The sequence below is a fragment of the Gastrolobium bilobum genome, unplaced genomic scaffold (genome assembly GCF_033153095.1).
Source record: "Gastrolobium bilobum isolate Gb01-03AN ecotype WA unplaced genomic scaffold, APGP_CSIRO_Gbil_v1 utg39150, whole genome shotgun sequence".
NCBI lineage: Eukaryota > Viridiplantae > Streptophyta > Magnoliopsida > Fabales > Fabaceae > Gastrolobium > Gastrolobium bilobum.
In genome coordinates this window covers 16752-30128 of record NW_026899658.1, presented here as the reverse complement: position 1 = coordinate 30128, position 13377 = coordinate 16752, and the positions used below count along the sequence as shown (strand labels likewise).

Here is a 13377-nt window from a genome sequence, read left to right as displayed (position 1 = left end):
AAGAAAGTTATTGCCTAAACATAACATGGTTCATAGATAATGCAGGCTGAACATTCATGCAAGTAATAAAACAACTCAAATTACACTTCAATGCTGATCAATTTGCAGTCCCTTAAAATGGTAAAACAGTAACAATTTACCAAACCAACCAAAATTTAAATTCAAAAGGAAAGCAAGATAAATATGAACAAGAAAAACTCTGATTGATCAATTTCCTGACCAACATCTATTGTCTTGAATAGTACGATTCCATTAAGGTTGTTCCCTGACCAGATTTGTGTACCAAGATTTGCCTTTTAGTATGATTCCAATCCATGTTGTTGTACACTAATCCCAGGAATCTGCAAGGAAAAATTTGATGCTGAATCAAACCATCCAAGCTTTTCCACGAGTTTCTTCACCAGGTCACCAGCTAAGTAACAAAGCACTGAAGCCACAGCTGCAGTGCTAAGATAGTAAAGCACTGTTTGTAAGTAAGTCAAATAGTTATTTGATCTTTGAATATACGCTTTGGCAATGGAAAGCAGTGTGATGCATAGTAGAGAAGCTCCCGCAACAGCTACCAACTTGAAATCCTTGTCATTACTCTCACGGAATGAGAAGCCATATACCAACGGTGGCACTAACCCAAAAACAATGAATGATAAAATAGCAATAAAAGCATGAAGAATGAAATTCTCCCTCTGCCCCAGTAATTCATTGTATCGATCCACTGGTGTGTCATTCTCAACTCTTTTGGGTTGCTCAGCTTTCAGTTCCCCAAGCTGCAAAAACGAATGCAATTAATAATAATAAATATATAGGATTGTTACATTTTAGACATATTTGGATGAGTCTCAAAAATGTCAATATAATTCTCTTTTTCTTGGACACGAACTTAATTCTTCAAATACAAATCAAAAAGAAAAAGAAAGGAGAAAATAGTGAAATAATCGCATTGTCACTCTCATTTAATTGTGAACTCTTTGAAAGATTAAAATATCTATTAGAGTTCAATGGCTAAGAACTTTATTATTTTCCAATTATATTACATGGTTGAACATAACTCTTGTTAATTCAACAAAGGAGTTCAAAAGTTAAATATTATATGGGTTTGATAATAAAATGTACATAACTAACTACGGCGGAATCTTAAAAATTTATATATTTAAAAAATATGCGAAATTAATTCCCACAAACTAATTAAGAATAAAATGAGTTATTGCTTGAAAAAAAAAACATAGATTAAATATAATTATTAGAAATCAATGATATTTTCTGTTTGGATTGCAAATCAAATGCATTTTAAAAGCGAAGAAAAGGCTTAGGCTCTACTTCCAAAAAAAACGAGAACAAAATATATACAAATGTAATTATTATAAGGGGATAATTATATTTACTACCAATTTAGTTTACTATCTGATTGGTTACCATTGGATCAATTTAAAATCAACTAAAGTTAATTTTATGGATTTTTCAACCGTTGTTTTTAAATTAATCTAACAGTAACCAATCAAGTAATAAGAGTAGTAAGTAATTCAAAAAAAAGTAATAAGAGTAGTAAGGCTAAATTGGTAGTAGATATAACCTTAAATGCATTTTAAAAGCCGAAGAAAAGGCTTAGGCTCTATTTCCAAAAAAAAAAGAGAACAAAATATATGCAAATGTAATTATTATAAGGGGATAATTATATTTACTACCAATTTAGTTTACTATCTGATTGGTTACAATTGAATCAATTTAAAATCAAGCAGAGTTAATTTTATTGATTTTTCAACTGCTGGTTTTAAATTAATCTAACAGTAACCAATCAAGTAATAAGAGTAGTAAGGCTAAATTGGTAGTAGATATAACCTTATATGATATATATTCTCTTCAACATATGATTTCTAGAAAAAATAAATAAATATTTTGAAGTTTGAAAAAACTTACATTGACTATATAGACTTCATTTTTTTTTTTTGGAGGATAATTACAGACTTCATTTACTCATAGATTATGTATAGTCGATTTGAATTTGCAAGTACTTCTCATTTTATAAGGCCAAAAAAGTAAACTATTATTGAACTTAAATGTTAAATTAAACTGTTATGTTAACTCGCTTGTAGTTTACCATAATGATTAAATAGCAACGGAAATAACAAGAAATCGGATTTAGGGGATGGGAGATAGGAAAAAATAAGCACGTGAGATAGCTAGGAAATAAATATTTTGGACGTATAACTTACATTATGACCAAGAGCGAAAAGTCCACCAATCAAGTTTGCAATAGCCAGCGCAACAATGTTCACTGCAAAAGAATGAAACTGTCATTAACTCTGTAAGGATGATTACCAAAATTTATGCATTAATTCCTCTGGAAACTTGCTTAATAATATTGTTAGTATGCACACTAGTAAACTTATTGCAGACATAATTCTTGGTAAAAAATGGTAATAGTTTGTATAACTCAAAAAACACAATACACATCCTTAATTAAAGAAAGAAGAGTGAAATGTAAGTATAAGGTCCTACATGTGGTAGCGCCAGCACTAGCAGCAGATGTCACAACACTAAGGCTTGCTAATGATTCAGTCAAACCACCATATACAATGCTTTTCAGAATTTCCAATTTCTTAGTACTTGCTGTTGCTGGTACAGGTGGTTCTCTACGAGTAAGAAGTGGTGTGCTTTCAGCAGGAACTTCTTGTTCAGGTAGCCCTGCCCAACAAATGTATAACATCATTCTATTACAATGAATTAGATTGATCATTTCTTACAATTTTGAAATAATGAACACTAAAATCGTTGAATTGCAATACGATGTCGCGAATCATTCGTTTTTCTATCATGAATCGTCAATCATATTGAAATATTACATTCAGAAACATAATAAAAAATAATTTAAAAATATATAATATCATATAAATTAGATCAAAATTAAGAAAGTTAAGATTGGAGTGTGATATGAAGCTTGATAGGTCAAATAAGTGGAGGCAGCCATTTAAGGCATACTGGCATACACATGAACAGTAAGAAATCACAATTTCATTTTGCATGGTTAGTATTCGGATCTGATTACATATATTCTTAAATAAATTTTGCTACTTAGAAAAATATAGAATATACACATCTATGAATAAAATTTCATAAGCTAATGTATTAGATACTGAATTTTTGTGGCATGTGTTCTCTTACTATTCATCTTTGAAATTTCATAGGTGTTGAATAATAAATTAGATTTTGATTTGTTGGGCTTAGTAGTTATTCGGTTCAATTTTTAGGAATATCTTTTAAAGTTTTTTTATCCCAATATCCAGACATCTATTTTAGATTATTCTATGAGAGTTCTAGAGATTAGTTTCACACACAATCATTAATGTTTAGACTAGGAGATTTTGAAAAAATTTAAAATATCTTTTATACATTTTAGATAAAAAAATTGTTGGTATAATCCTATCTTCTCCGTTGTATCAACTAAACAAAGAAAAGGATCGAATAGAAATAAAAATTAAAATAGCCTCTCATGCATAAAAACCTTTCAAAGTTTTCTTCTTTCTTAAATATCCTCCTCCCGGATAATAAAGACAAGGATTAAACTAGATAAATTATTCTTATCCATCCATAAGTTAAATATGTCATGGAGTGTTTTCTTGCAAAACTATATACAGTGGCGGATCTCGGTTCGGGCTAAATTTTAACAAATTATACTTATTTCATATAATTATATGATTATATAAATTTAGCTCGGGTTAAAATTATAATTTGGCCCGGGCTATAATTTATAATTTGACCCTATCTAAAGCTTAAAATTTTTTTGGTAAGAGATTTGGGTAAGTTGTATTAGGTTATGGGTTCAATTTTCACTTATATAAAAAAAATATCTTTAGTAAAATTAAAAAATATTTAATAAAATTATAATTCTTCTTGGTACTGCCTGCTCAAGTGCTTTGTATTTAATATAATTTAAATGAAAATGGTTATATTTACAAATTTTTTGTTTACAAACTACAGTATGTACTTCGAAAAGTACACTAGGTTACATACATACCAAAAAAAAAGTACACTAAGTTACATTATATATTTCTAAAAGTATATAGTATAATTTGAAAAAATTTGTAAAATTTTCATAAACGAATCATTCCCAATTTTAAATATATTATGATATGAACTAACTAAAACTAAGCAAGAGAAGTACACATGTAATTTCTTTTGGCCCGGCTCAAATTTGATTGAGCCCGCGTCTGCCACTGACTATATACCATGCCAACATAATTTCCTCATATTTCGATTTCATGACAAGAGTTATGGTAGTTACCTGGGGAGGGTTCGACTTTAACTTCGACAAGCTCTGGCAGTTTCGTGTCGGGAAAGTCAGTTTGAGGTTGCTTAGGTATAGTGGAAGGAGGAGCAGCAGCTATAACTCTCCAATCACTACTTTTTGTAGAGTCAGTTTCAGATTTTTTGGGTACAGAGGACTCTGAAGCACCACCTATAACTGCCCAATCATTCCAAAATTGTTTCTTTTTTGGTGCAACTTGACCTTTACCATTGTCTTTTGAGGTTGCAATCAAGTTCTTTGATGAATCTTGTGATTTCATGCTGTTTACAGGAATGCTTCCAAAACCTGCATATCAATCAAGGAATAGTCTCAACCCAAATGAGCTACGCAACAAATTAACCTGATAAGTGAGCTCGGACACCACATCTCAATCTAAAACTTTAAGATGTTAAATTTATGAGAAAAATGTGTATTATTTTAAAGGACGTAAAGTTATATCATTTTAAGTGAGAGAAAGAGATAAATTATGGAAGAGAGAGAGTGGACAAAAAAAATAAATGTGTGGATCTCACGTCTTTGTGAAAATAAAATGACATAAGTTATATCATTTAAAAGGACAAATATTTTTCCTTAAATTTATAGGTCATTTCCGTTATATTTTTCATGCCTAATTCATTCTTTTCCAATAAGGGACTTTATCATTCACGCTTGAATTTTCAACAAATATCAAGAAAATAAATTCTATATTGACAACAAAGGAAAAGGTCCCTAAGGATTACCTGTGCCATTGATTTTATCTTTTACTTCACTTGCTACTTTTTGTGGTCCTGTTTCCATTTCATCAATGATGTGCAGGGTTTGTTTTCCTGAGTCACCTGCAATGTTAATGTCCGATTTTGTGGTACCTTCTTCTACAGATTGATCAGGTTCTGGAGCCTCTTGTTGTGATGCACCTTTTACTGTTTGTTTAGGGTCTTCAGGCTCTGTATTGTTATTTGATAAACCATTCACTGATTAATTGATTTCATTTGCAGAAGAAAGGTAGACAGTGAAATAAGTTAGAATTAAACATTGAATAGACATAAAACAGTAGATGCTATTACATAAAAATTACATTGGAAGGAAATCATTCTGCAATCAAGAAGTAACAACTTCTGCTTAAACTTCAATCAACGGCCACTATTTTCCAAAATGGCCAGTAAATTTGAGACTTAACTCAAAATTGTGTTCATAACATGACATTGACATTCATTTTAAAATTAAATTATATATCTGAATTTATAAAAATGACTCTGTATTGTAACTTTTATTTAGAATGTAAGCTTAGTCAAATAGATTCAGCCAATACATTACCCTGATCATTTAATGCTCCATCCTCAGCAGAAACCCATCCAGAGAATAACCAACTACCTATTAAAACCAAAGAAGAATTTGTTGTTCATATCATTTTTTGATATCATAGATAAACTAATTAAGCACTATAAACTATTAAAATATATACCAATTGGAATGAGGAAACTGAAGCATGATGAGCATCTTATTGGATCAGTTGTTTGCAGAGGTTGAGTATGATCACTAGGCTGTATCAATTCATCCTTTTGAATGTAGACCTTTTGGATACAAGAATTGCAGTTGGGACAGTAGAATCCATGTGTTTGAGGTTTTTGAAATACACTTTCCAAATATAATTCTTGCCTTTCTTGCTCATTTTCATTCATGATGCTAACTGTTCCAGTTTCGGTTGTCACATTGTTCAAAGAAGTAGAATCCTCAGGAAGAGGAGGATCAGAAGCAGGTAAGATTGTGCTATTCTCAAAATCCTCATGTTGGAGGATCATTTCAGCATTCACCTGTGTTCTGATCACAAAGAAATTTTCTTTCTTCTCAGATTCATCTAACTCTAGGCCTCCACCTTCGCTTCCAGAAAATTCATTCTCACAGTTAATAGCAGAACCCTTGAATTATAGCTAAACATTTTAACAACCAGAAAACTCAAGAACAAAATGTTATCAGGGTAGTCACCAATTGGTCAAAACCCGTTCCTTGTTGGTTCTATTATTTTACATAAAATTGAATTTTAGCAATACATAAAGTAGCATGTACATTATTTACACTTCTTTGCTGTGAATGGATATGTTAGTCATATAAAAATCATTTATGAAATTCAAGGATAAGTTTTTGAGATAATTGATCTCCTCAATAAAACAAGAATTATGAAAACATATTTATCCCTCTTGAGTAGTCCGTACAATATTATATAAACCCTTCAAAATTTATGGAAGTATCAAATTATCATTCAGTCAAGAAATTAAACAATACTTGTATTTCATCTATTTATTTTAGCATTAGCCTAGATGATTGACCATTTTATCCTCTTTTAAAAATAATTTGTGATTTTGTCCCAATTCTCAAATTATATATTAACCTGCATTATTTTCTTAAATTATATATTAATCTATCTCGATTTGATCAAAGTTTGACGGACAACAAATTAAATTACTTTCTCAAATACATGAATCATTTACTTGAGTATCTGTGGATCAAAGTTTAATCAAATAAGTATAAATTGGTATATAATTTGAGAAGACGAGTAAATCTATATATATTTTTGGAAGTAGACAAACTGATAAAGAAGATATAATAGGAGAGCAAAATAGTCAATCAGCCATTAGACTCTTTTAAAACGAAAGGTTCACTTTAAATAAAACAATGAAAAAATTTCAATTATTAATGAAAAAAATTAACGTTTGATATTACACATCCATTTATAATAAACAATGAATTTGTTAAATTTACTCAATTGGTTTTTCTGATTAAGGGTTGAATTCCTTCATTTTTTTTTCCTCTAGAGTGAACCTCCACTCGCGTTATATGAAATCTTTGGAGAAAAAAGTAACATCTCTATAAAGATATATTACAGCTGACTAACCAATCACTAATCCCTACTTCAAAAAAAAAAAAAAAAAAAAAAAAAGGTGAACTAATGGCAATCTAAACTTCTATTTGAACACTATTAGCAAAGAAGAAGAACAATAGCTGAAGCATAACTCTAAGCATATAGTCAGCCTGTAAGAAATACAAGCTTCTTAGAAATTAATAATAATCATATCAGGAATCCTAATCTTCGATCATTATGTAAATTACTCGAGTGTAAAAGATATACTGTATTCATTTTTCTGTAACAGAATAATAAATTTTTTATTCCTAGATTGTTACCTTCAACTTCTATGCCCTTATTTGAACTGCTGCTTCTGCGGTGGAGGTCCTGCTTTCGTTTCAAGCCAGCTTCCTCAACCTCATTTTCTGCTTCATTCCATTGACTTACTGTAACTTCCATATTGCTTGGACACTCTTTTTTGTCACCTTTCACTCCTAACTCAATGAAAGGCCTACCTTAGTTTACTTTGTCTAAATGAAAAGCAAGAAATCAATTTATAGTTTGATTGTGAAGCCATTCAAATATTAGTTCAGATATGAATGCACATTTGACCAAGTGTGTAAAGTTGACATTTGAAATTTGGAAATGCATGTTATGGCATGGTAGTGTTGGTGTGGTGTTGGATAATTGTAATACATATGTAGCGTTGAAATATATAAAATCATTAATGTAGCATCACTGATCCAATAGTTTAAGCTTTTAGGTTGAATTGGTTCTTTATCAGAGCCGCCTCGCTCCTCGCCGCCCCCAACTTTCTTTCAAGTGGAATTTTTTGTTGCACAGGTAGGTGGACCTGTGCATTGTCCACACTTCAAGTCCAGTGGGCTCTCGTGTGAGGAGGGCGTGTTGAAATATATAAAACCATTAATGTAGCCTCACTCACCCAATAGCTTAAGCTTTTGGGTTGAATTGATTCTTTACCACTTGAGACAGCTTTTGATTCTAGAATCTGAATAGTTGAGCTTCCAACTGTTCATATTACAAAATCAAAAACAAAAACAAAAAACCAAAGAAAATAGAAGAGTTCTTCTCGGTGTTATTTGACGTTATTTTGTTCGGAATATTTTTACATTATTATTTGTAAATAATAAAATAATGGAAACAAAATTTTCCATATATACTCTTTTTTTCTTTATCTTTTTATAAAACAAGTAACTGCAAACACAAGGTGTAAAAAATGTTTTAAAAAAAAAATTCCCGTAAATAAAAGAGCTACAAAATAATATTTAATGATTTAAAAAATTAAATTAATTGGACTAATATATGAAACCACACCCCGCATTAAATTCATCAGGAACATTTTATACAAGTGCAAATTATATTTTCAATCTTAATCAATGTAAAAATATTCCGCCCATATATATAATCTCTTTTCTTCTTCTTTATTTATACAAGTGGTAATTGAATACATAACCTAATACAAACTACTCAAATCTCTCGTCACTAGATAAAACCTAATGGCTTTATATATATATATAATCTCTTTAATTACTATAAAATTAAATAAATGCACAAATATTATGTAATTTATTTTCTAGGCTATATGAATTGAATATGTGAAGAGGGAGAATTTGAATCTTATTTTCTTTATAAGTAAATACTTAAATCCCATAACACAAGCTTCCCTCTCTCGCCCCCCCCCCCCCCCCCCCCCCCCCCCTCTTTTTTTTTTTGGTCTCGTTTCGGTATAAAGGTTGTTTTCAATGTCCATAAGTACATAGGTTATTGCATCATTAATTAATCACATGTTTTTTTAATGTTTATTTAAATAGCCCAATTTTAAACAATATACACGAAACATGAGCTGTGACATTGAATGAAAGAAAATTATAAAGGAGTTAATTAAACCTACGACAGGATATAATTCTTGACCAAATGATTTATAATAGTGTTCCATAGATTTAATATTCATACGCAATCGCAAAATTATAATATAAGGTCAATAAGAAAATGGATCCAGTTAGATCTTAACTCATCTTTACAGGTGGCTGAGATACTAAAAGATTTAACGAATAAAATACTACGTATCCAATGTTTTACATCTGAAAGCCCTAAAACATAGAATATTAAAAACTAAATAAGTTGTTGGATTGTTCCTTCGGTGTTTGTTTTAAACGGAGGCTTGAAGAAGTATAAACCCGGTGGCTTATATAGCTACGTAATAAAACTAACCACTCAAGCATGGTATAATTATAGAGAAAAATGTGCATCATTTTAAAGGACACAAAATTGTGTCATTTTAAGTGAGAGAAAAAGATAAATCATGAGAGAAAGAGTGGAGGGAAAAAAATTTAAAGTTGTGAATTTTATCTCTTTGTGAGAGTGAAAAGAGGTAAGATGTATTAAAATGACACACTATTTTCTCATAATTATAATAAGAGAATACATTTGTTATGTTGTATGAGATAAAATTATTTTATAGACACTATCTACCAAAAAAAAAAATTATTTTATAGACACAAAAAACTAAGTGAAACCCATTAAAGAAAAGGGATAATCTTGTGAAAATAATCAAATACTTGATAGCTTTCATACTTGTGTACACCTAACAAGCTACAAAGGAAGAAGGGATCAAGGAGTTCTCACATGCCATTGGAGTCAATAGCAATGATGCACCGACACTGACACGCGACACGGGACACGACACGACACGACAAGTCGACACGTTAATTTTAAAAAATGTTAGATTTCGACACGTTAGGACACGTTTTGATATTAAATAATATTTTTAATATTCATAATATAATTTATATTTAATACATGTTTCAATTCATAATAAGTCATATAATTAATTTAATATTTGAATTTTATAATATAAATCAAAAGACAAATTTTTATCCCTTGAAACTTAAAATCAATGTGGCATTGTTTTTCGGATATTTAGTTTGTATAATTTGTAAATTATGTTTTGGGACTAAATGGCTAGTGTACATATACCTAGGTATCTGGAGCTACTTTGTAGACCTTTTGATTACATTTCCTCGAGCCTTGCTTTTGATTTGACATCACTTTCTTATTTTCATGCGTTTCTTACATCCAGTGGATGAGGATAAAGCTAATAAAAAAAATATACCGACCTAGTTTTCTTCCTTCGTTTTGTGGTTTTCTTTCTTTCATTTCTTGTGTTCCTTCGTTCAGTTTGGAGGTTGATGATGGTGGTGCCATGCGACTCTTCGTTATTTGATGTTTTGAAGAGGGCGAAGGTGTATGAGGAGCGGTGCCACAACGTCACCGTCGTCTTCATCGTCGATCAGAAAGAACAATGATGTGTCGTTGGAGAGATTAATGATGGATGATGAAAGTGCAGAGCTTCTTCTCCTTAGTCCACAGATTTTAATTTTTTTAAAAATTCAAAAATGTTACGTTTTTATCCTTTGACCGTGTCGGACACAGTCAAAGTCGCGTGTCCACATAGTCAACGTGTCCTAAAATATTGACTACGTGTCAGACGCGTGTTGGAACGTGTCGGTGTCCGACACGCATTTTTTCAAAAAAATAACGTGTCGGTGTATCACAGGTTAATAGTACTATGAATCATCATTAGAGGACACCACACTGTGTTTTAAAACTCAAAATGGTCATTGACTAGGTCGAGATACTGGGTCACTGGTTCAGCCACGTTTAATCGAATTTCAAAATAATATATAATATATATATATATATTAAATTATGAATATTATGTCTAACAAATAAAAGTGGACTAGTGGTAAGTCTTTTGATTCTTAAGCAAGGGGACTCATGTTTTCACTAAGACCCGTTGCACTTGACCTCACGTGGTTATAAACTTATTACTAAGACCTATTGTGTTTGAATAATTTATCATTTAACCTCTTGTGATTTTAAATTTTCACTTACACATTGTGATTACAAAAATATATCACTTAGAAAGTTAAACCCATTGTGGTCTTATAAATATAAAAATATTTTCTTTTTCTAAATCTTATTTTATATCATTATGATATTATTAGAAAAAATAATTAAATATTAAATCAAAAAATATTTCAAGTTATTTATTTTGAAATTAATTTATAAAATATCTTAATTTTTTATTTATTTTAATAATGTATTTAAAAATTAAAAAAAATATTATTTAAGATAAATTAAATATGTATTATCAAACTAAGATATTTACTTTCTTTACATAATTTTATAATGATATCGGGTAAAAATTAGATAAAAGTAAATAATATTTGATTTAAATTTATTTTCAAGATAAATATAAGTGAATTTTTTAAATTTATTTTTGTTTATTTTCCTTAATATATAATAAAAAAAGATGAAAAAAAATTATATGTATAAAATTATAAGGATATAATTGATATTGATATTAATTTAAATTTAAATAAACAATTTATATTTTTCAGTACATAATTTTAATTTATGATATGATAATAATATAAGATAAAAGTTGATAAAAATAAAAAATTTATGTATACATAAGACCACAAGAGATTTAAGTGATATATTTTTATAACTACAATAAGTGTAAGTAAAAATTTGAAACCACAAGGGGGTTATATGATAAATTATTTAAACATAATTACAAAAAAAAAAATTTAAAATCACAGGATGTAAAATGATAAATCATACAATTACAATGGATAAAAATAAAATTTTCATTATATTTTTCACATTTTAACATTAAACCGACCGCTCAAGCGAAAAGATATGAAACTAAGCCCAACATAGGAAAAGTTTTTGTTTTCGCGCGGCTCTTTATGCAATAAAGGTGTTGCTCTTTTAAGTTTCGGGAGCAGATTTGTATATAATTTGAAAAATGACACTTTGAAATATAATTTTGTGTAAAGAATCACTTCAACCCAAAATCTTAAGGTGTTAGGTGAGGGTCTTTTTAATGTTTTATATTATTCTCTAACACACCCCCTCACACAAGAGCCCTTTTGGGCACAGGTCCAATTTTTGGTTTACCTTCTTTTGTACTTTTTTATTTAATTACACAAATGGAGGGCGGTGAGGATCGAACTCATAACCTTATGATCACTTAAGCTCTAATATCATGTAAAAAATCACTTCAACCCAAAACCTTAAAGTATTAGGTGAAGACTTTTTTAATAATTTATATAATTCTCTAGCATTTTGTAAAGGTGAAAAGTGATAAAGAAATAAAATAAAATGAAGGCAAAATGATCAATCACCCTCACATCACATAAAATGAAGGTTCTAATTACACACCCTAAGAGGCCATACGACCTTAATTATTTAATAATCTCAATCGTAAGACAAAAATATAATTATCTCAAATAATTTGCGACACACTAACCAATTCTATTCCCACTGCAGACGTTCTTGCCTTGCAGGAAGGACTCCCCCATGTGAAGAGAGAGCAATTATTTAATTTGGTGAGGGATGGCATACATTCATTATTGTAAGAGACAACTCAAGTCGTATAAAATTATATATTTCATTAAAGAGGACTGGTAGGCAAGAATCAACATCTACTGTTAAAAAATATGTCACCATATCTTTAAGAAGATCATCAATAATAATACAGTAAGAAAAAAGACAACTTTAAATCCAGCGTCACATGATGGTTATCTATGTTAATTGAACAAATCATTAATAAACTTTAAAAATATTTATTTATTCCTTAAAAATAAAAATAAGATAAAATGACTAAAATAAATTTGTAAAAATAATATTTTGGCTTGAAAGGACAATTTTAAAACTTTAATATATATATATATATATATATATATATATATATATATATCTGAGTGTCATTCATTTAAAAAAATTTGTTAGTCAATTAATTCAGTATTTTCAAAAATATTTATTTAAACCAAAGGAAAATTTAAAAGTTTTAATTGATTCAATTTAAAAAATTTCAATCGTTAACTATCTCACAGCTAAAATCTTCGACGTAAAACATGAACCAACTCGTTTTCTTTTTTCATCTAAATAAGTTTGTGACTATGATCATACTCTCGTGACTAAAATATTATAATTAAAATTCGTGGAAAATTTGCACAACTCAGCCATCTCATTTATATTTTTTTTAATACAAAAAAATTAGAGAAAACAGTAAACTCCTAACTTATAAAAAAGGAAAGTTAATAACATAAATATGAAAATTAATAAGAAATACGCAAACTTACCTGGAAAGTGACAATCTTGACAAACGAAGCCACGCAGATGTTCGAAAGTTGTGTAGAGCCCACAATAATTTTACCTTTAAATT

General features: G+C 29.5%; 1 protein-coding gene across 1 annotated transcript; it reads right to left on the bottom strand.

Moving 5' to 3' along the window:
- Window positions 1–296: 296 nt before the first annotated feature.
- Window positions 297–7577, bottom strand: LOC133292392 (membrane protein of ER body-like protein). The gene is made up of 9 exons (XM_061490790.1): window positions 7457–7577; window positions 6766–6773; window positions 5742–6195; window positions 5594–5650; window positions 5020–5223; window positions 4277–4585; window positions 2494–2679; window positions 2208–2269; window positions 297–764 (listed from the first exon to the last, which is right to left on the bottom strand). Exons 1-9 carry the CDS (start codon window positions 7575–7577, stop codon window positions 297–299), a joined length of 1869 nt encoding a protein of 622 aa, XP_061346774.1.
- Between the last annotated feature and the right edge of the window lie 5800 nt (window positions 7578–13377).